Source organism: Salarias fasciatus, chromosome 23, assembly GCF_902148845.1.
Source record: "Salarias fasciatus chromosome 23, fSalaFa1.1, whole genome shotgun sequence".
Classification (NCBI taxonomy): Eukaryota; Metazoa; Chordata; class Actinopteri; order Blenniiformes; family Blenniidae; genus Salarias; species Salarias fasciatus.
This window is the reverse complement of record NC_043766.1, coordinates 8,593,380-8,617,455: the sequence shown is the minus strand read 5'-3', so window position 1 is coordinate 8,617,455 and position 24,076 is coordinate 8,593,380. Positions and strand designations below refer to the sequence as shown.

At 38.5% G+C, this 24,076-nt stretch overlaps 1 protein-coding gene across 1 annotated transcript in view; it reads left to right on the top strand.

The window, feature by feature from the left end:
* The window catches only part of LOC115382006 (adhesion G protein-coupled receptor L3-like), an 84,832-nt gene that overhangs the window by 4,986 nt on the left and 55,770 nt on the right, over positions 1 to 24,076 (top strand). The window contains exons 6-20 of the mRNA XM_030083652.1: positions 1,599 to 1,784; positions 2,031 to 2,104; positions 2,397 to 2,687; positions 3,516 to 3,627; positions 3,788 to 3,937; positions 4,150 to 4,252; positions 4,381 to 4,489; positions 5,162 to 5,217; positions 5,488 to 5,614; positions 6,264 to 6,367; positions 7,645 to 7,747; positions 8,634 to 8,787; positions 9,017 to 9,150; positions 9,469 to 9,584; positions 11,097 to 11,217. Coding sequence (XP_029939512.1) covers positions 1,599 to 1,784; positions 2,031 to 2,104; positions 2,397 to 2,687; positions 3,516 to 3,627; positions 3,788 to 3,937; positions 4,150 to 4,252; positions 4,381 to 4,489; positions 5,162 to 5,217; positions 5,488 to 5,614; positions 6,264 to 6,367; positions 7,645 to 7,747; positions 8,634 to 8,787; positions 9,017 to 9,150; positions 9,469 to 9,584; positions 11,097 to 11,217 — 1,940 coding nt within the window. The remainder of the gene's footprint in view (positions 1 to 1,598; positions 1,785 to 2,030; positions 2,105 to 2,396; positions 2,688 to 3,515; positions 3,628 to 3,787; positions 3,938 to 4,149; positions 4,253 to 4,380; positions 4,490 to 5,161; positions 5,218 to 5,487; positions 5,615 to 6,263; positions 6,368 to 7,644; positions 7,748 to 8,633; positions 8,788 to 9,016; positions 9,151 to 9,468; positions 9,585 to 11,096; positions 11,218 to 24,076) is intronic.

Genomic DNA, 24,076 nt, shown 5'->3' with positions numbered 1-24,076 from the left:
GGGGGGGGGGGCGGGGGGGATAAAGAATTGGCAGTTGATAGCCCTTTTCGTAACTTTCATTTTTCCCCTCAGCCGTTTTCCTCATTAGCCTTCGCAGGCATTCTCTGAACAGACTCAGCATTGAAACCACATGCTTAATGTTGTGTGGATTCCCCTTCAGCTGAAAAAAAGAGGAGCAGTGATTCACCAACGGCATGGATTCCACTAAAACCCTCCAGACGTCCCTCCTCTTGGCACCTTGTGTGGGTCAGATAGAGCAAACCTTTTTTTTCTTTCTTCACATAAACAGATTGTGATTTTATTACTCAAATCAATAATTTAAAATTTTTGTCAATTTTAAGTGGTTTTTTTTTTTTGTTTTTTTTGTTTGTTTTTTTTTTAATATCTTTTCTAGGCAGCAGGTGACAGCATCTTGCAAACAGCCCAGAACCATCTGATCAGACTGTTCCCTCAGGATAAGTATTGTGTTGTAATAGTTTGGAGATATTGGTGAAAATACCATCAACAAAAACAGTAGAACTATTGGCTTTAGAAAAACAAAACAAATAAAAGAAACAACCAAAACCATCATTAGCTTTCTTTTGTTTACTTTGACTTCTTTCAACAAAGCACAATCCTGATGTCTTTTCTGAAGGTCAATAACACACACCACTCGGATGACATTTGTTTCCAAAGTAAATCAGGCCAGTGTGCATGAGCTCATGGTGAACACTTAAAGTTATGACGTCGTCTGGATTTAGTGAAGATAATGTCTGTTTTATCTGGATATAGCAGAAGTCTCTTGGGTTTCTACTTCTTTCAAAGCAGTTTGCAAGTACTCAACAGGTGCTAATTCAGGTCGCCTAAACAATAATGACAAGGCAAAGCACGTTTATTTGTCTGGCACCATTTGTGCACAAGGCAATTCAAAGTGCCCTCACAAAGAGAAAGAAAATGCGGGTTTCTTTAAAGTCAGAGAAACAATGGCACCAGAAAGCAAAAGAGGAGAATAAATAGTAAATAAATTTAAAATAAAACTAATGAATATGCATTTGGAATAGTGTATTTTGCACATGAAAGTGAGAGTTGGCTTTTTTTCCCTAAGTCATTGATGTAAACAAAATAAATAAAATATAAATATACATAAGACAATTTTAGAGAGTGCGTTCATACTTTAACAGAAAAAGTATTGATTTTTGGTCGGTAGTGATTGTATCAGCGACATTGATGAAGCAATGCCAAGAAACTGACTGAAGATGAAAATAGAAAATAATGATGATGCTAATCAGCATTGCCTTATAACCCTTTCAGTGAAGTATCTGAGTTCCCTTTAAACATTATTTTTATCATCATTATTTTGGTTTCTGAATTAATACAGTGACACTTAACGTCACTTGCAAGATTGTGATGTTGGAAAGGTCCTTAAGAAATATGGATTTTTTTTTTTTTAATTACAGCATTTTCTATGGGACGTAGTTTTAGTTTATTTACTGATGCAGTATTGTATTTCAGAAATCTTGCCTTCACTTATTAAAATGGCATCATTATTGTCACTATGCTGTCTGTTTAAGTCCTTCAGTTTTGGGCGAATTACATAATTTTTCCATTCCCTTCTCTAGGTAACTTCACTGCGTCAGCTGATTCTTTCCTGGATGGAAATTCTTCACAGAGTCAAACATTCCCCTTTGAGTTCTTCGAGCTCTCAAAGTCTGATGAGCGTTGTGGCATTTTTGACCCTGTTACAGAACTCACTGGCCGTATTAAGTGCAACTCACTCAGAGTGGCTGTCTGTCAGTTCAAAAAAGGTATTTATAAGGGTTTATCTTGATGTAATGTAACTGATTCACTGGTGTGAAAAAGCAACCACAGTTTAAGGGGATAAGTCATTGTCATTGCCCAGTATTCATCACTAGCGTTATTGTGTTAAATATTAAGTGGCTGACACTGTGTCAATTGTTGATTCAAGAGAAATGTTTAATTTTTAGTGCGTTGTCTTCATGTAATTTGTTGCATTATACACTATAGCAGTTTTTTTTTGTTTGTCCCAGCAGAAGTGGTCGATGTTTTCGATCTGCCAAAGACTCCATTCTTCACCAGGGTGCACGTGGGTCTTATGTCTGAACCTGTAAGTCAGATTGGCTTTTTGCTCTGTATTGTCACTTTATTGATAAAATGACCTAAAATCACACTAATGAGTTTTTCATATTAAAACACTGCGTGAGTTTTAGGTACATCATAATATTGCATTTGTTTGCTGAATCCAAATTTAACAGAATCAAATATTTTTGGAGAATTAAAGTCTTCTAATCTGAAGTTACTCATACACAATTAATTAAACAGCATTCTGTGCTGCAGTCATATATACCCTCTGGTAACCTGAGTTGAAAGGCATCGTTCATTTTTTTTTTTTTTCCCAGGGAAAAGGAGAACGGCACGTCAACTCCTCCTGGGATCAAGGAACTTTGTCCTCGTTGCAAGTGCTGACCGAGGCTGCCCTGCGCACCATTGAGACTGGTGACCCTCACCTCCTCACTTCTACTGATGTTCTGTTCTTCTGCCGGATGATTGACACGATCACTAGCGCTCCGTCTGGAGGAGCTAATGTAGCAGAGGTCATGCTGTCCATTGCTACTAACTATCTGAACTGTGCCAGTTTGATGCTGGAGCCACACAGGGCTGCTCAATGGATGGGGGTGACGGAGGAAGGGGTGAGGACAGAGCTTTTCTGGTTCAACTGATTCGAACAGTCTATTATTATGCTTTGTTTTGTGTTTATTTTGTTTTTCAAATTCAAATATAAATGAGGTAAAGTTTACCAAAGATTGATTTACAAGTAGATGGTAAGAATGGGGGACCGCATAGGACAGAAAAGATGAAGCAGAGTTCTTTTTTTAATTTATTTTATTTTTACACTGAGACACTCAAACAATCACACAACAAAGACACTAAGATAAAAGCGAGAGAGACCCTCAGTGGGCATGGACACCAGCTCAAAAGGCTGAAGTGAAGTGGTTAAACTGATGAACTGACCAACTCAGCAGTGGTTTTCTATCCAGGTCAGGACTATCTTCAAGTGGGAACGCTGTAACAAACAAATGTCGCTGGTGGAATAAGACAGAGACAAGATCCTTTTAAGAAAAGAATTATGTCATTTTCTGGAAGTTCTTGCAGCTTTTTTTTGGCACATCATGTGTGCAAATCTTTTTCCTTCTGTGGTGTTTGAAAGCTGTTTCATGGTTAAATGGGGAAAAGCGACCATGCCACCTGCAGTAATGCTTTTTTTTCTTTTTTTTTTTTATTCATTTTCCTCCCCGTAGTTACGCACTTGAGTTTCTCGTAAAGCATTAAATGTTCTTGCCAGAACTAACTTTGTTCTCACTTATGGCACATTAAGGAAACAAACACATCTCTCTGTTTTTGCCAAGTGAGCAAGACTTTTCTGTATTTGCAACTTTATTTTTGAACAGATTCTTATCTGAAAATGTCCCTTCTAATTTTATTTGCTTATTTGTTTGTTGTTGTTTTTTTGTGTGCAGGTCAGCATTGGACCATTTACTATTGTGAAGAGCATTGATCACCTGACAGAAGCTCTTGCAGACATACTGTCTACCGAGAGAAGAGGATTCACCCTTTCTACCAAGAACATAGGTAATAAATGCCCTTAATTGTACATAATTTCTAATTGTACATCAACTAGTAATTGTCAAGCTGTTCTTCCGCAGTTTTATACAAACTGCGAACATCTGACAGTGTTTCTGTTTGTAGCTTGTGAATGTCTTCTCAATGCCTTGACTGTGCTTTCTGTCAGATGTTTACATTAAGTGGCAGAAACTGTCCCAAGACAGCTGTAACCAAGTCTTCAAGCCATCTGCAGTCGGCTCTGACACACCCAGCAGCAGCAGCAGTCTTGATGAGCTGTTTATCCCGGACACAGAGCTCCAGAAGATTCAGGCCCAGGGTAGGATGCACACACACAAATATGAAGCTTCAAATTATTACCATATACTGTCAATTTTTTTGTTATTCTTCGTCAACAAATTTAGGAAGCAAAGGGTAAAACTTGAGATTGTGCTGCGGCAGTGCTGAAATTAAAACGGTGCTCCATGTAGTGCTTTGCGACATTAGGGGATAAAAATATGGTTATTCTGCTTTTCCTCTCTCTTCAATCAGGACACGAGGAAGTGATGTTTATTCATACCCACTACAGCCACCTCAGTGAGATAGTGTCTGCAGCAAAAACGCCTACATCAGGTTCTCAAGATACAGCAACAAGGTGAGCCTTGCATGCTGTTTGTTGTACATTGTGCTCAAATGTTGTCACACAAAAATGGAATAACAGTAATTTTGGACCAGGTTTTAGGAAGTTGTCACCTTTTTAAGGTTGATTGTTTTTCTTCACAGAAGTTTCCCAGGTCACCTTGCATCTGCTGTTATATCAGCCACCCTCCGTGATGCCTCCACGGCCCAAACCATCCCCGTGGCTGTTCAGTACACCCTGTCTTCATCAAATGTGGTACTGTGTATTATTTGGAGTTGTTGCATAGTTCAGAAGACTTGTACAGATGACATGTTTTAGATATTCTGACTGATTTGTCAAGGTTGGATCAGATAAAATACATTATTGAGCAGCTCCTGTTGACAGGGCGATCTGCAATCTCACCACAATGATTAGATACGAGCCGGAGAAACAGTTTATTTTTTGAATATCCTTATTGTCATATTGGATTGAAAATCGATGCCACATGTAAATTTTGGGCTTTAAAAATCTTAATTTGCCACATTTGACTTTATGTGAATTTAATCTTTAAGGAACAAAACTGGTACTACATGTCCGTTAATGAGCCAACACATTAGAACTACTTGCAAATGACGGGAATAACTTTGACTGTCATGCTACCCATGATGGTATGGTATATTATCCTGCTACTCATTAAAATTTACGCATGAATATGCTTCCCAGCTCAGGGATATTTCAGTGTAATGTGAGTAATGAGTTCCTGTTGTTAACTGTTAAATGCAAGAAAGATGAACGCATGTCACCCAGAAGGGTTCTGACTTTCCCTTGGACCTGTGTTTGGCTAACTTGGCATGTTGACATTATATACAGACCATAGTCATAACAAATGTGCTGCTCATTAAAAGGAAAATAGCGCAAACATGTTTTTCTTTTCTTTTTTTGTAGGTGGAGTATTCACAGAACGTTTCTCCTCTTTGTGCCTTTTGGAATTTCAGCCTGATGTAAGTTTGACCAGCAGTTCAGTCACGTAAACAGCTGGTTAACCATAGAGAAGCAGTCTTTATGCAATCATTTGATCTTATTTTTTTAGAATTGTCACAATTTTCATTATTTTTACCACAATTATGAGTCAAATTTGATAAATATAAATACAGCATGATGTGTGTTTCTCCAAAATGAGATGTGCTAAGACAAACATATGGTGAATTTACTTGTTTTTCACATTTCACAGTGTGTGCGTGTGCGTGTGTGTGTGCGTGTGCGTTGTGTAGGCACACTCATGTTGATAGCTGGTCCAGTGAGGGTTGCACGGTGGTCTTTGCTGGTACTTCTGTCACCTCCTGCCGATGCAACCACACCACCAACTTTGCTGTTCTGATGAATTATATGGAATCAAAGGTCAGTTGAGATGTTCCACGAGGCTAAAGGAGATTATTGGAATCGTTTAAAAGCTTTTGGTTTTTCTTATTGTGATAACATCTCCAATGCGTCAACATGTTTTGATGTTTCAAGTTGAATCTAGGATACTGCTTTTGCTCTTCGTTGTTTAGAGGAAGTTGCTGCAGGCTGGCACGGTGATAGTGAGAAGATCTAGCTGGGGCTTTTCTGTGGGGAGTTTGCATGTTCTACCCATGTGTATGTGTGGGTTTTATCCAGGCTTGGACAAACAGTAAAGAAGATGAGTGCGCAAGTTAGGGCTTTGAAGAATTTTCAGTACACATGAGCAGCCAGCAGGGGTCACTCAAAGTGCTTTCATCATGTCAAATAATGTGATCTGTTGAATGTAGTTTTCCAAACACAGCACAAAGCCAGTGGTAAACAAACCCATCAGCAGCTGTCCTAATTTTTTCCCCATCTTGGCATGTGATGGACAAAAATGTGCTCATGAAGTGAAAATTTGGGCTCCTTACATGTATCAAATCAGCAATAGAGTCCAGTAAAGTAATGCATTAAAGAGACAGGTATTTTGTGAACCTTTATGTTAATCTGATGTTCTCATCCTGTCTTTTTTTCCTCCTCTCCATCACATGCCTCTCCTCTGTTGCAGTGGACTCCTGAGGAAGAGCTTTTTTTGACCAAGCTGACATTCATCGGTTCTGGCGCATCTCTTTGTGCACTGATGGTGACCTTGATGCTTTTCACTGTGCTGGAGTGAGTGTCCACATTTCCTGTCCTGCTGCTGTCTGGTGTCTCATCTCTGTTTGTGCCAAACACTCAAAGCTCTGTGTCACTTTATTGTTAATTCACAGACGGCCGATGGAACTTAAAGATTCATCAATAGGAATTGTCCATTTGTGCAGTTTTGCAGGGTCATGTACAGGCCTTATTGAAAATTTGTGTTTTCATTGTACATTTCTTCTTTTTTTTTCAGACGTTGGCTCGGTTACTTTATTGAACATTGTGGCACAAACACTTAGCACTCTGAGCAGAAGCATAGCTGCTTCTCCCACCCTCTCCATGAGGTTTCTATGAGTATTGACTCGTGCTAATGTAGTAATTACTGTTGTCTACATGTAAGTCGACTCCGAAGGTTTATGGCCGCATGCTGCAGTCATTAATTAACATTACGGTCGCCGAGGGATCACAATCAGCTGGAGAGGAGCAGGCTTGACAATTTACGACTGTCCTAAAACAGAACGCAGCCATGCATTTCGTGCATTCTGGTGTATGATGTATATGCGTTTGTGTACTCAAATCTACTCACAACCACAGACAAAATAAGGCAAATAAATTATGGTTGCCTCAAGCTACAGGGCTTAGCTTCAACACCTAATGAGAAGCTCTTCCTCACCCATTTTCTGCTGGTCCTTCAGTTTCTCATCATGCAAACAATTTAAGATTGAAACATTAAACTTATGATTGCAGTGCCATAAAACAAGCCACAAAGACCATCACAAGAATTACGTGATATTCTGTTGATGCCACTGTGAACGGAAACATGTGCTAACCGGTGGCCTAGATGATAAAGTCAATTACTTGGCAGTACTATTAGCACCAACATGTTTGTTATTTTTTTCTTTTTAAATGTCAGTTTTAGAAGTTCTAAATTTGTGCCCGCCTCTGTAATGCTCCTGCAGAGATGGAAGGGTTTCAGTGTTAATACATACTCTGATTGGCTCAGCTTTTTAAGTTGTATGAGATTTTTTACTAACTTGGAATGAACTTGTTGGCTGAAATATCTTCAAATCTGGCTCTGTCAAGTTTGTGAGTGCTCTATACCACTGCTGCACATGAAAAAAGTCTTTACAGATGCTGAAACGCAAGCCTGATCAATTTAGCATAAATCCAAAAGGATTACAACTAAATTAAAACCCCTTATGGTTATACCCATTCATACCGTTTGTTTTTCTTGTTCTCAGCTTTATTTGACCTGATTTCAATGATTTCGGCCACTTCTGAAGACTTTCTATTTCTTTCTTCATCTCCAGCATTCCCAAATCTGACAGGACGTCCATCCATAAGAACCTGTTTATTGCTCTGATCTGTGCGCAGGTGATCCTGCTCTGCAGCGGCTCAGCCATTCACAACAAGGTCTGAAGACGCAGCGGTTGTGTCTAGTCTTAGACTGCACAACCAGTCACTCACTAATCACCACTGACATACATCCCCAGTCTGTCTCTTGACATGAATTGAAATGTGCCACTGTCATTGTTGGTGCCTATAAATCCAGTAAAATGGCAATGGTAAAACAGATATTTCATTTTAAATTTTAAATTTCAAATGCATGTGCAATAATATGTGTCACTCGCTCCCACTGCTGTTACTCTTATTTGAAATAGTAAAGCTCAGTCTCTCAGGACTTCATTTATTTTGAGCACTAGTCAGATTAGTATTTACTGTAAAGTTTGGTGTTTTTTGGAAATTCAGATGATTTTTTTCAATTGTCACTGACAATTTTACATTTCTTTCTTTTGGCCTTATAACAGTTCAAAACTTTGAGAAAATAATTACTTGTTTACTTTTCTGAATTCAAGTTTTATATACATTATATTTGCAAAAACAATAACTAGGTAAGGCATCATGTGTAGATTTCAGAAATACGCAGTTCCATCAATTGAAATACCTATCCTTGGAGCATCACCTTGCATTTATTTGTTTCCACCTTCAGTTCATTTTTCACTGACTGTACTTCTACAGTCTCTCAAATCCATGCAGCTTTCCTCACACTGTTTTGTTTATATATGCATTTCAAGCCATCATCTCCATCCCACTTTGTGTTGGCAGCTGAAAAGCTGCACATTCACTCCGTCACAGGTTCCTACACTCTTGAGCTTTACTGGGAATTAGCTATGCACAAACATGGTTTTCAGTTCATTTTTATTTGCAGTTTATTGTTTATTGTTAATGTTGTTGAGGAGTTTCACTCTGTGGCATGACCCATGATGAGCTCTGTGCTTTTGTGCTGCTGTGTTTGAAGGTGGCCTGTACACTTGTGGCTGCGCTGCTCCACCTCTTCTTCATGGCGGCATTCAGCTGGATGTTGGTGGAGGGCCTGCTGCTCTGGAGCAAGGTGGTTGCAGTCAACCTAACTGAGGACCAGCATATGAAGTATTACTATCTCATCGGCTGGGGTACTGTGGTTTGACAAATACGAAAAAAAACAAAACAAAACCTTTCACGTCTGATCACAGTGGCGTTTGATTTGTGCTTCTGTTTGTTATTTGAATAGTTTCATATTGAAAGTTTTCTTTTTCTCTCCCCATCTCCTCACCTCTTCACTTCATCATCCTTTCCTTTGCCCTCCTACTCTTCCTGTTTTTTTTATTTATTATTTCTAATATGTGCCGTTATTCCAACCAGGCCTGCCAGTGCTGATAGTCACGATCACGCTGGCCTCAGCCTCGGGCAAATACTCAGCTGACAACTACTGTTGGCTGAGCGTGCAGAACGGTATTATTTGGGGCTTCGCTGGACCTGTCATCTTCATCATTATGGTCAGCAAACTGGATTTGATTCCCATCATGCTGTCTGTTTAAACATATTGTAAAATACTTGGCCCATCTTTCCTGCAGAACTTCACAGTATCCATGAACAATACGACTAGAAAAGCCATCAGTAAAACAGGAAATGTCATTTTCCTTAAAATGCCATGTTGTGTTTTTTAATTTGAAAACTGCTTAAGACAGAATACTTCTCACATCCCTCCCTTCAATTTGTCATGTCCTCTCTTTTCTTATGAATTCTTTGGCAGATTTGTCTTTTTTTTTTTTTAATCTCCTTTTTAACTTTGTCTTTTTTCGTTTCCTTGCTAGGTGAATATCCTAGTTCTGACCAGGGTCGTGGTTATCACCATCTCCACAGCCAAGAGAAGGTCCATCATGCTGGCTATGGGCACCAGTCCTGTTGAGCAGGCCTATGAGCAAATCAGGTACTTACCACTAGGAGGCACCATTTCTCCTTTTTTTACACTATTTATCAGGACCGTAGACCTTGAAAAAGATGAGCCAAATTCACTCCGCACATTTGAACCAGCACCCTTTGTTTGACAAAAACAAAATTAGAAACTTTTTGAAGAGAACTGCATATTTTCATAAGACAGCTTAAGATTTATTTAATATTAATTTTTAGTCTCAGTGTGTTGGTATTTTCAAATTGACGCAGTTCGGTCTTTCACTGTCATGGTACTCCAGTTAGTTCACACAAGATACTACTATATTTTCTCCAAAATATAAACTTATCTGGACTTACCTTAATTTCTTTAAGTTCACTAAATGTCTGTAACATTTTTACCACCTGTGGTATAGAAGCATGGGCTACAGTAATTTTTATTGAAAGTGCTCCATTTAAAAAAAAAAAAAAAAAAATTAAACTCTAGTTTTTGAATTCCAAAATATTTTGAGGAGAAAATTTCTAATTAAAGGTGATGCAAGGGCACATTTTAAAGTGCTTGTTGCAATAATACTTATTAGTATGAATAGTACAGATGTTTTGTAGTTCCAAATACATTTATTTACAATAAAACGGGTGACTTGTATCTGTGGAGTGAATGAAATACAGGGTATGAGAGTAAAATGTTCATCAGACAGACTGGAACTTATTAACTTATTCTGAAGAAAAATTTGACAAGAATAGTTTTATTGTGTCTTCACTGACTGTTGGGGTGACACATCTTCCCAGTAACAATATAGCCATTACTCCTTATTGCTATTGTGTGTGTGTGTGTGTGTGTGTGTGTGTGTGTGTGTGTGTGTGTGTGTGTGTGTGTGTGTGTGTGTGTGTGTGTGTGTGTGTGTGTGTGTGTGTGTGTGTGTGTTGTCCCTTTCTTTTTCTCCCCCTCTTATTAGAGTGAACATTTAACGTGGTGTAATCGAGTAAGTTTCCCTCCCAGCCAGCACCTACCTGATCCTGTCAGTGGAAATCATGTCGGTGGATATATTTTTTTCTCTGCCGCAGCCTGTTGAGGTTCATACTAGGTGCTCTATAGAGATTTTCAAAGTGGGCCTTCAACCGTTTGGCACCCCTGGGTGGCAGAACCTCTAGCCCTCGAGTCCTCTTGGAAACTGAAGCACATTTCTCTGCTGAATAAACTGGGTTTTGTAGCACGCCTTGTCACACACACACACCCACACACACAGCTGTTGCGGTTTGGCAGTCACCTGAGTCGGAAACTAATTCCACTCTACACAGTATTAAGGTGAATTTAAGGTGGGAAGTTGTCACTCGGTGGGCCTTCCGAGACGCTCAGTGCGGTTTATGGAACGGACTCTCAGGACGATTACAGGGGAAAGAAAGTTATCTGGTAAACATGGAACAATTTCAACTTTGAGTTAATCTCAGTTAGTCATGAAATGACTCACAGTCTGTGTGTTTCTGTTTGAGGGTACCAATCTGTGTATGTTTACATTTTTGAGGTGAGACGTGTGTGTGTGTGTGTATACAGAGCAGCAGTGAAAGCAGTGCTGGTGTTACTACCCATTCTCGGACTAACGTGGCTCTGTGGCGTTCTGGTGCCTTTTTCGATTGTGATGGCCTACATCTTCATCCTTCTGAACTCCTTACAGGTACACACACACACACACACACACACACACACACACACACACACACACACACACACACACACACACACACACCACACACACACACACACACACACACACAACGGGAGTCTTGAATGGCATTGCATCTTCTGCATTTCAGGAAGGTCAGAGTAAATGTTTGACAGGAAAGTTTTGGTTCAGCCGTTTGTGAATACATAAAGACGGCTTGGTGGGCATGTGAAGGCAACACATTCATACATGTGAAAGCATGCCAAATCGCCCTTTGGGCTATGCAAGGTCTTTGCTTGACCCATAGAAATGTAGAATTCAATAGAATGGAAAAAAAAAAAAAGAATGCATATAGATAACTGCAGAGTCTGACCTGTGGTAAATGTAAATAGATGAAGGAAGAACATTATTGGAGTTTGTCACTTATAGATTTCCCACCTTAATATTAAAATGACCAAAGAAGAGAGACTAAAAATACGTTTTTAATAGACATAAAAGTTATGATTAATATACCCAAAATATCTGCTTTGCTTAACATCCTTGAAGTGTGTTATCTTTTACTTTCTAATACAGAGGAACAAAAGTCCGATGGAGAGACGTCAAAACTAAAACTTGTAAGCAAGTTGAAGTTTAGACTTCAAACTGCTTTTTTTCTTCTTTTTTTTTTCATCAATAAGACAGAAAGGTTTTCCATTATTCTTTGTAAATCCTCCTTTCTCACGTGTTGAGGGCACACAGACTGTCAAGGTTCTTATTTGCCGGTGACAAGGCTGAGGCAGAAAGGGGAAAAGGAGCTTCGGTCTGGGTTGTGTTAAGCAGGTGCTTCATGTTAACAAGAAAAGTGGATTTGTATTGTTTGTTTGATTATTTTTGCTTTATGTATTCAACATTGTTGATGTTTGCGGCTTATCAACATTGGTTTTAGGCTTTTAGTGCTGAGGTTTCAGCATCTTGTTCTGCCCCAAACTTTTGCCAGAGTAATAGTTTTTACAGTAGACAGTAAACAATGCATTTAAATAAACAAATTTAGCTGCAAGCACTAAGCTTAGGCTTGAAAGTGGGAACAAACTGTAGAAAAAAAATATGTTGTACATTGCATAGAGTTATAGTTGTGAAATGTAATTTTCCACAGCAGTGACCAGCAAGGGAGAAGGTTTTTATGAAATCATGCAGTGTGCTCACTGCAGCAGGAGGCCCCTCGCTGCCCAGCCTCCACAGCATCTCCAGAGCTGCTGCTGCAGCTCAGCGTTGTCTCATAATCAGCTGTATCTTTAATTGAGCTGTATATTTCTCGAGAAAATCAATAGGGGTTTTAGCTGCAGTCTGATCATTAACTGAAGCCCTTTGGTTACCATAAATAGTTTCTGTTTCTCCCTCATATTTAATTATGTGTTTTCTCTGTTGACAGTAATTAATACAGAATGTTTTTCTGAGCTCCCATTATATATGGCGCTGCTTCACATGTTCATGCATTTATGGATTTCTATTCTGTTTCATGTGTCTTTATGTGCTCATTTAGTGCAGGGTGTCTTGCTGTGTGGTCTTCCGTTGTGTTTCTGGTCAATTGCCACGTCTACTGAGTGGCCATTCTTTCTTATCACTTGTCTTTAAAAAAAAAAAAAAAAAAGTGTCAAGCATCACTTATTCCTTTCAAAAATGTCATCAGAATCACATTTAGATTTAGTTTTGTTTATTTATGGGAAGTTACCTCTTTTATGTGATTACATAGGATGTTTTTTTTTTTTAAACTGGGCAAAAACACTGGACTGCACCACATCATGTCATATATAGCAGTTTTTTCAATATTCAGTTAATAATAATAATTAAAAAAAATAAGAATTCCAATAGTAACAATAATGACGATTATCAAATTTATTCCCTGCAAATAAAGGTAAAACATAAAGAAAGAAAAAAATCTAAGCGAAGAGGCATTTCTCACTTTATTGTATTTCAGTTTTCATGAGCCATTTCAGCTAAGGAAAAAATGCGCATGTCCATATTGATGAGCATTCTCAGTGCCTATGGAAATTGTCACTTCTGACACAATAGTGTGTCTTTCAAAGCCTCGGCAGCTCAGGCCACAGTACCTGGTGAAGCTACAAGCTTCTCTTTTGACCCCACTGCTCTCAGAGCGCCACTTTAAGTGATAGTCTTCAAGACTGTGCTTCATGAGAGAGATTCTGTTCTTCTTTAAGTAAATTGCTCTCTGCCTGTGTCTATATTCATTTACTGTAACTGTATGAGTGCAGTTGTTACATCGTCTTTTAATTTTATGTCGCAGTGCCATGTCTGTAGGCGGTGTTTTTTTTTTTTTTTTTTCCCATACTTTCTTTTTTTTTTCTTTGCCCGTTCAGCCATAAAAGTGACATGGTGCTTGTAATTACAAGATTACATTACAAGATCCTTTTCAGCTCTTGCTCAGCAAAGTGGAAATGTCGTCAAACATAAATTAATGTGTCGCTGAGGACTTCGCCTATGAAAAACACTATCAGGCGCATTCTAAATAGAAAAGAAGGAATCCATAAAGACAGGCTCTGAAGTTAATGACTTCATTTGGACAACACTTAGCTTCTTCAGCATTAGTTCGTCTGGACGTGCTCTGATATTTGAACTGGTAGAAAACTCACGAAGAAAAGTGAGCATGGATATTATTTCATAGTTATTCCAGTGGTGTGACCCTAGTCGTGGAATTATTTACCTTTTTGCCTTTTTTTCAATGTTTAATCCAGGTAAATAGATTTGCAAACACTCTGAATGGACTCACATGATTTGCATAAATTCAGGGAAGCACTTCATTGGTAGTTTCTTAACCTTTTCTCTGGTGCCACCTTGAGGTTTGCAGTTTAGGTTGCAACTATTTTTTCCCCTCTAAATATATTTCCATTTTCCTAAAATTGGCATGTCGTAAATCTTTTTATTTTTAAGGATTTTCTCAGCATCTGCAGATCTTTCTAAATGTTGCACTAAAAATTATAGCGAAGCTCCAAAATTTGAAATTGCATGTCCAATTTAGAGCATTTGTTTGAGACTGATTCTGAGAATTACCTGGGTTCGCATGTGTCCAGAAATGTATTGATCATGAATGTGTTTTTTTTTCCAAGTTGTGGAGTCCTGGTATAAGTTTTACCATATCAAGTATTGCACAGTTTCAAAAAGTTAAAAAAGTTCCTAATTTGCCCATTCCTCCTTTTCCTTAATGGCCCTCTTAATAATTCCATTATATGCTGCATTAGATTGGATCTCCATCATTGTGTGGCTCACATTTATTCCTTTCTGACTGCCACTGATCTGTTATGTTCAGGATAACATAATGTCCCCGTGATGGGCACTCATAAAAATGATAAAATATATGAATCATTAAAATGCAAAGAGTCAGCTTGTCGGCAAGAGATTAAAAACGAATAAATAAATGAAAAAAAAAAAAACCCTCAAGTTTTTTTGGAAATCGTTTTTTATTTGCTGCTGTTGTATTTTCAATGGGGCCAGCCAAAGCAACATAAAGCTTAAGCGGCAAGCCTTTACTGTTAAATCAATAAAACAGATAATGTTGACAAGCCTTTTTCATTGCTCTCCCTCCACACTCCCCTTCTTCCTCCTCCATCCTCATCGCACAATGTGAAGTATCTCCAGTGTTGCTGTTATTTCTATCAATACAGCGCTGAACGGGCCATTATGAGCAAGCATACCATACACGGCTTAAATGTATGTCCACTACACTGTCCTCCACAGCCAAGGTTTTTAATCTTTTACTCTCTGCGGTGGATGATGCTCGGTGTGAATGACAGCAGCAGCCACAATATATCCGTGCTGTCATTAGCTTTATTTACACCGCTAACCTCACTAATGAGTAGAAGTTACGTGAGTTTGTTTGGCTTTCAGAAAATGACATTGCGGCTTGGTATTAGCTGTTTGGTTCAATGTTACGAGAGTAGGAACTCGCCGTTTGGAACAGCTGAAGTTTTTTAAGCACATCTAAAGCTCAGCTGTTAATAAAAACATAGACTTCAAAGACGGTGAGCTACGTTTCATTTCAATAAAGAACATCCGATACATAAATTCATGTAGTTTGTTCTGTGCGGCATTAACAAGGTGAAAGTGGAGTTTGAGGGTATTTGATGTTCCAATGAGTTGATTCTAACTTCCTTCTCTGAGCCAGTAGTTTTTATGAACATCTTCACCATAAATACAGACATGCCTCATCTGCTTCCTTATCAAGCCAGAGATGGATAGCATGAGAGAGAGAGAGGGAGAGAGAGACAGAGACAGAGAGAGAGAGAGAAGGGGACGGGGGGCTCTTTGGGTAGCCCATAAATTGTACCACCCTCTGTCATCCAATCTCTGGGCAATGTCATTCAAAACCCCCGCACTATCCATTACCTGGTATAATAGGCTCCTGGCCATGCAGTGTCCATCTTATTATTAGCCCATAACTTTAAACTATCAATAACTTTGAGCTGCAGAGAGAGAGCAGGGTGACGGTGGGGGGTGGTGGAGAAAGGAGGAGAGGGGGAAAACAAAGTAGGGAGGTGAAAGAAGTTAGGCAGTCGTAAAAAAAAAATGTTATGGTTATCATCCACTTCTCTCAGTCATTGAGACTACGTTAATCCCCTGTGGTAACTTTACTGAAAAGGTATGCCTTCGGAGTGCTTTCTGAATTTCATTATTTATTAGTTTTTGTATTGTCATCAACATAATGACACTAAATAAATTTGAAAGTCTCATGAAGCCACATTTGTGTTATGTCAGTGAGCTTCCTGAGGAGGGCAGCCCTGTGCCTTGTCATTACAGTGCAAATCCACAGACAAATCAACAGTGAGAAATTAGATGAGGCCTTTTGCTCATATTAAGTGCATGTGTGCGTGCGTGTGTGCATGTGCGTGTGTGTGTGTGTGTATGTGTGTGTATGAGAGAGAGAGACAGGATCATGAGAAGAACAAACAACTTTTTAGGGTTTCTTATGAACTGAGCAGGCTGGACAGCAGTGATGCAGCAATGCGATTAGTGCCGGCATTCAGGGAAGACTTTGACAGTGAAACTGATCATTCTTCCCAGTGAGAAAGATGAATTTAAGGAAACAAACGCCACAGAATTCAGTTATTGCAGATCAATTTGTATTTTTTTTTTTTAATCTATGTTTTTGTTTTCCTCTAAATATTTAAGACTGCTTCAGCTGTGTTACGCAGTGCATTTCTTTCTTCGTTTTCGTTTACATTGTTATTACGGTTTGAAGTTAAGAGTTTATTTACTGATCTTTATTTCAGATAGACAAAGGCGTATTCCATACTCAATAATGCAAAGAAAAAATTGATTGGAAAATTGTTATTATACCTTAGGCAGAGCTTTAAAGTGTCTTAAGGCTTCAAAATTAGTATTGTTTTTGTTAACCCCCCCACCCCCCACCCCCCACCCCCCACCACCACCACCATTTTATACACACACCCACACACACACACACACACACACCCACACACACACACACCTGGCTTCTGGAGATCAGAGTGTATCCAAGATATAGATATGATCAATAGAGTGTTGCTCTGCCTATTGATTTTTGCCATATGGGAGATTTGTTGTGTGAGTAAGCAATGCTTTTACAGCATCTGAAGTGATTGTGAGAAAAGGTTATTTATTTATTTATTTATCTTTGCCCAGTGGGTCTGTGACTACAAAACTGTGTTTGTACAACAGAAGTCGGCAGATTAAAGTGGAGAGCATGACGTAGACACTGTGGGATCCTGCAGGCGCAAAGTTAAGCATTAAACAAGAATTTTATTGATCGTATTTTTTTGGTGACTCTTAAGTGGTTTTGTATCATTTGGTTATGGGACATGTTAAAACCACAACTTATTTTAATTTATGGAGTGTTGAGGTTTTTCTTTGTTTGTTAATTGATTTATGTTAGTACCATGTAGCTTGCAGAACCGTTACAGTTTCACTGAATACTAGGGGCAAGAACTAAGTTATTTTCAACATGATATTTTCACAGAAATGATGATTAAATCTCTTATAAGCCACAATTAATTCAACATCAGCATCAGTTTCTGCTATATTAAAAAAGTTCAAGTCACTGTTGACCTGATTCATTAAAAGCCTTCAAAAGCAGCTTCAGATTTTAATCCTGATATTTTCTAATCATGACCTGTATTCAATGTCGTCTTATTTAACATATTCATGTCAAGTATTTGTTCTTGTTACAGTCACACTGACATGTAGGTTCAGAAATCACTTCTGTGTTTCTGAAATACTGGTTTTCACCTGACAGTCTGCTAGATTTTGCATTCAGGTTTTTTTTTTTGTTTTTTTTTTAATTATATGCAATACCAGTAATAATATTTGCTTTTATTCTTTGTATTGCTGTGTCACTACCAGGGTCTGCGATTATAACAAAAAGCGATGGTTTTGATTATCAAATACTGAAATAAAAGGAAAGTGACGATATGTATGCGGCAATGTTTATTCATGCAGTGGAAATTGGCATGCTTATATCATGTCAAAGTTTTTATTTTTTTCTTAAATTCAGTCTTGATTCTGAAAAAAAAAATTCACATTTGTTGAAATTAGTCAGTGAGTGGTACCACAAAAATAGCAAAACATCTGTGAATGACTCTTGATTTTTAGAGAGAGCTCTTATTTAGGTGTTTAGGCCTTCACAGGTAGTAGGCAAGAGTGAAAAGTTTTCTATATATTATAAGAGGGAGAAAGTGCGCCCTTAATATTACCTTGAGTCAACATGCATTTTTGAGGCTTTTCTAAAAATCAGAGTAAAGTCATCTCTGTAGTTGTGGAACCAGGAAACTAAATAAATAACATGTAAGTGGATCCATATTGGGGTCTCTGTTGTGCCGAGCTCTGTCACTTATTAATCAGGTGTGAGATTGCTGTTGTTGTTGTCTAGCAGCATCTCGCTGCTTCACACATCCTAAAAAGCCGGTGCATCAAAACATTTCCCCTACAAATTATATTTTCAACCCTTACTTTAACTCTAACTCTATACATAATACATAATAAAAACAGCAAAATAATAAATAAATAAGGAGAAAATCTGAAAGAAAAATGCATAAAATAAACCAGAGGCTGAAAGGAGGCTGAGGCTGGAATGTGCTTTGCATAAACCAGAAGCCTGTAAGAGGTGATGGTGGGTTAGTGTGTCCATGTGTGATCCTGCACTTCTAGGTTTGTGAAAACCAAACCGTTTATATATTGGCTTCAAACGTATTGTAAATTTGTGTGCGTGCGTGTGTGTGCCAGGTTTGTGAGCCCACTTGTCACTACTGCCCTCAATGCCTTACAGACCTAGAAGTTATTTTAATTCCTCATTTGGCAGAAGAAACAAAAACAGAAGAACTTGGATCCAGTTTCCCAGTCAGGCAGATTCAGTCCACACACCCAGGTCTGCACAACCGGCCATTCAAAGCCAAATTTTTCCTTTCCTGGTTTCCCTCCCTCCTTCATTTCTGTGCTGCACCATGTTGTAACTGAGACTAACCAGTTTTTTTTAATCAACTCTTTTTATTTTCCTTTTTTGTTTTTTTTTCGTGCATGTAACAAAATATTTCAAATTTTTCTAATATTAGTGTCTCATTCATTGATCACAGACCACTATTACATGTCACATGTAACATGAGTACATGCTCTTTATAGGACTATAAATATGCCAGAAACTTGAAAAAAAAAAAAAAAACATTTAAAAGTCATATTTCAAAGGCTAAGCATTAAACTAAACATTAAACAAAACATTTAATGGATTTACGAATGTTTCATTTGCAACTCTACAATTTTTTTTCTAAGTTGTTCACATCAATTTTCACATGAACATGTGCCTCGGCCACATATTCTCTCGGTGTGTGACAAACATGACTACTAATGACTACAACTATTTCTCATGAGTTGATTGGTAAATAATTGCAGCTTACAGTGGATTACAGTGTGTAAAGTTACCAAACAATGAGCAGTGCTTGTTGTCCATTTAAATGCCCGACATCAACAAGCGCTGTGCGTCTGTGCAACCTTGGTAGCTTCTCAGTTGTTACGACCTGCTCACACATGTGCGTGCTTACACACACACACACACACGCGCGCGGGGGCACACATGGCAAACCTCTCACTGTCAGATTATGGAGGGAAATGTTTTTCATCTGGAGTGTTTGGCAAAACAGGAACCATATTCCCTTGACGTCCTCATTCATTGTCGGCTGCATCTCAAATCACACGCAATTTAAAACAGCGGCCGTCTCTTCAAATGGAGTGGAATTTACTGGATGTAGTGGGACAGTGAGCAATTCTGGATATTATGTTGCTGATCTGGAGGCATGTTTCAGCCACTAAAGAGATATTTTACTTTCTACTGGACTGTACTATTTACTACAGAATGCTTCATATACACATACAGAACATGATAGTTAATCCATAACTGCAATAGCATTTGTTTAAGTTATTTTTAGTTTACAAACCCAATTAACTATCCAAATATTTTGTAAACTAGCACATTTTAATAACAAAATCTATAAAATACAGTGTTCAGTGAGGATATCACCATATTAATTTAGAAACAAGAAGCTTTTCAAATGCTACAAAAAAGAAAAAAAAAAACAAAGAAAATGCACAAGGGTGATGGATTTTTTTTTTCAAATAAATATAGTTATAGGTAAAATCATAGAGATTTATTTATAAAGCCGTATTTTAATTAGTGTTCTTGGTTAATTATAAGGTGGGGCTGAAAAACAAACAAATAAATACACGACAGGATTGTTTGCATTTTCATTGCATGGGAAAATAACTTTCCCTTTGAAAAGGAGTCCACTGTTTGCGTAGCATCCTCAATTACCAGGCGCGGCATTAAAACAATATTCAAACGGGATACCAAGGTCAGTGCTGACTCCCACCACGCTTGTCTGAGATGGCACTTATAATGAGGATGTAGCACAGCCTTTTTTTAAGTAGTATATTTATAGTGTGTTTTGTCTCAACTTGTTCTTATTTTTTTCCCTCTTGTCTCTTTTCATCTTTCACTGTGTTTTATGTGATTTTTTTTTTTTTTTTCGTGATAAAGGAATTACGATGAACATCTTAAAGTGCTGTATGTTCACCTGCTTGGAGGAGAAAATTCTTACAGGAGTAGGACTAATTCAGATTTTTACAATATAAGTTTATTTTTCAAGAAGAAAATCCATCATAATGGTCATCGCTTCATCCTTGAAATTCTCAGAGAAAGAATTACTGCAAGAAGTCTTGATTTTCATATATTGTAAATATTAAGTCTGGGAGCGAACAGATAGACGAACAAAAAATGAGCTAAGCTCCAGCAGTTCCGACGAACACCGATCCCTTTTTTTTTTTTTTTTTTTTGTCTGGGGTGGGGGGGTGGGGGGCATTAAATGCTATTGGAGAGTTTTAAGGAACTGCCCTGGGAAAATAAAGCAGTGATAATAATAGGCTTCCTGTCAAAAGAGGCGAGAGAATTCCTGTCATTGCTCTCGCCGCCACCCTGAAGACCTCTCCTTGTGTTAAACCTCCTGGCATTTATTTGCCTTAGAATTACCTGCCAGCTCAATTTAGTAATAGACTGTGTCATAAGAAAGCAAACCATCCCCTTTGCCCCTGCCTCGCCGTGTCTGTGTGTGTGCGCGTGTGCGTTTGCATGATGGCGAAGATGGACAAAAAAAGGAATAAAGGGAGGAGTGCAGTTTCTGTCATTTGCCTTCTTGCTGCACATTTGAGTTTGTATTTATGTGCATGCTTGAATGCCACATAAGAGTGCTACGTGTATGTTTATGTCAGCAAGCATGTTATCTCATCAGCTGACTTCCAATTTCATGACCTCAGTCCTTCGTGCCGCCACCTCCTCCAGCCTGCGTAGCCAAGGGTGTCAGGAACAACTCCGACACCTGAAATTACCCATGTTGAAACAATGACCGTTCTATTTATAAGTTCACCGCCTTGCCTTTTGTATTAGCTGACACCACTTCATGTGTGTGCGAGCGCACGCGGGCTCACGCTCATACAAACAGAGCGCTGATGGCTTGAGGTGACCAGGTTACGGATAGTCCTGGTTTTTCTTAGCCTGCCATGTTGCAACAGATCTGTAGATTTGCCCACCTTTGATGTGTACTTTGTGGGTAATTAGTGAGAACTAGGTCAGCACAGGGCAAGAAAGCAAAACCCTGTTGTTCATTTAGAGGGTGGGTGGAGGCGGTGGGGGCTTGGATGGGGTTGCAGAGGGGCATGAAGCTGTCGGAAGGTTAAAAGGTGGTCAAGTATCAGTTTCAATTTACATGGGAGCATTTTTTTTAAACCGCAACTGAAGTAAAATCGTCAAAATGTAATTCTGAATCTGTTCTTTTTTTATTATACAGACAGAAAACATGTTTCTCAGCATTTCATCAAACTTGACGAGTTTGATTAAATCATGAATTATTTTGCGGGCTGCTTTGTGTGACGGGAACTGCAGTGTAATGAAATACTTTTCTACGGGCTCACAGAAGTTTTTTTTTTTTTTTTTTAATTCCTCCATGAAAATACTTGTCTAGAATGTACAAGAATGACAGAGTTTTTTTGTTTTTTTTAATTGGTTAATATGTACAGTATTACAGCTCAGAAACAAAACGATTCATCGTATTTGCATTTTAGTCACATAATCAAGTAGGTTGTTTTTTATTGTCCCATATTCATCATAAACATCAGAAATATTTCACAAACTAATAGACTTTAACTCAATTAAGCTGCTCATTAAAGACAGAACAGGTACTCTCTCTTTTTTCTCGAGTGGCCCTAATACTCTTCTGTACTCATAAAATGAGATGTACTTGAGCTTTCTCTTCATTCTTGACATTAAAATAAAATGTATGATACTGTTAAACCTCAGTTTGATTTTTTTTTTTATACCATAACTATATGTGTAAGAAAAAATGTGGTAGTCTGCTTGAGGTTGCTGAAAATGATAGAAAAGGTACATTTTAGTAAACTTTAAATTTCCATCTCCCTAACATTTCCAATATTTCTATGCATGAAATGATTAACATGGAATAACAGTACATCACTGCCAAACTCAGTCATTATTGAAGAGTTAGTTTCTAACACTGTTAAGATGAATAACTGCTTTTTTCCCCCCACATTGTAATTATGACAAAGCCCCATTTAAGAGGTTAAATTAGTCCATTAGGTTTCAAGTATAATCAAGACACCTATCTCTAAACACGGGCAGGTCATTAAAAGACCATTTAACACAATGTATATATCCTGAGCAGAGATGATTTATGAGCGGTGTGTTTAGGTGTCTGGGAAGCATGGTGACTCTCTGTGTATTTTACTACCGTTACAGTGCAGCATTGTGTGAAAGTTAGCAAAACAGTGACAATCACAGCCAGAGAACAACAGGTCTGGCAGCAGGACACTGATTGGGATGTTGATGTTGATCGTCCTCGCTGGCCTCTTGCCCTTCCTGCTGTGGCCCCTGGCCAGTCCTCGAAAGATACCCCGGGTCATTTCCTATGCATGTCAGCACACACAGATATACACTCTTCCCGCTGAGTGTTTACAGCCACATGCTGATTCCTATTAATCTGCTTCTCGTCGGGACAGGGAGGAGGGAGGGTCCGGGAGGGTTTGCGCCGGGCTGGGAGGCCACTGGAGGTGGGTAAAACATTCACAAATACACAACCTGAAAGCCTTGTCTGACAGATTGCACCAGGCCTGGACTTCTTTTTACACTGAGCAGATGTAGTCTCCCACTTGTTTTCCTTCGTAATTATCCCTCATTAAGTGAAAGCATGTGCCAATCAAACAGCTTGGAGAGCGAGTCCAGAGCTCGGGCCAAGGCACAGAGAGAAGCAGAGAGGTTGGGAGACCTGTAGCATGATCTTCACAGTTCTGAAAACCAGTGTCGTTTCACAGTCATTACAAGATTAAAGGCGGGCTTTGCCAGCAGCGGAGCCAATACTGCACTGGCATTATTATGTGTCATTTTGCTTTATAGTGGTTACAAATTTGTTTATCATATTTAACACTTGCTAAGCTCACTCCAACCTTTTGATCTCAAAAATCAAATTTTGTCAAGTTCTTCTTTTTGTGTAAATTCTTTCAGCTTGAGTGTATTAGAGGACCTGCTAACATGTGTAATTGTTACTATTTTTATAAGAAGCAATATCAAAAGTCTTGGAATCTTAAATTGAAGAAAAAGATTGTTCAAGTAAATTAATATTTAGGTTCATATTACTATTTAATGAAATGTAATGGCATTAAAATTTACATTCTTCTATGTCAGGCTTGTTTTTCTTGAGACTAAAATGCAGCTATAAATCTGTCAATTTAACAAATAAATGTTGAAACATTACATCACATTAACATCACAATCAGCTCTTTAAAAATAAAGAAAAAGAAGCTTAAAAACCCCCAAAATGCAGAACGACTACCCTGTTTTTCAGATGTTGACAATGTTGTTGTTTTTTCTCCATGACTAAAATGGAGATTGTAGAAAATAATACAAGTCTTTTCCAAAAAAAAAGAGCAACAAAACAAAAGAAAAAAAAATGAAACAAAAACGAAGATATATGAAGTCTTCATGTCGATGAACTACCATTCATTTTCACTTTGATGCCCTGCGAACCGTAGTGAAGTGTGATTGCATGTGACAGTCGCCGAGTCTGCCGGTTTATCATGATGGATACACCCTATCGTCATGCTAGTGCCGGAGCACACTCATGTGGGCATGCACACACACACACACACACACACACACACAGACGAACACACAGACACAGAGGTACACAGCTGTGCGTTTGTGCAGGTACATGCGCGCAGTCACAAAAGAAGACACACGACCCAAATAATACACTTTTAGATAGTTGCAGACAGCGACAAGGTTATTGCAGACCCT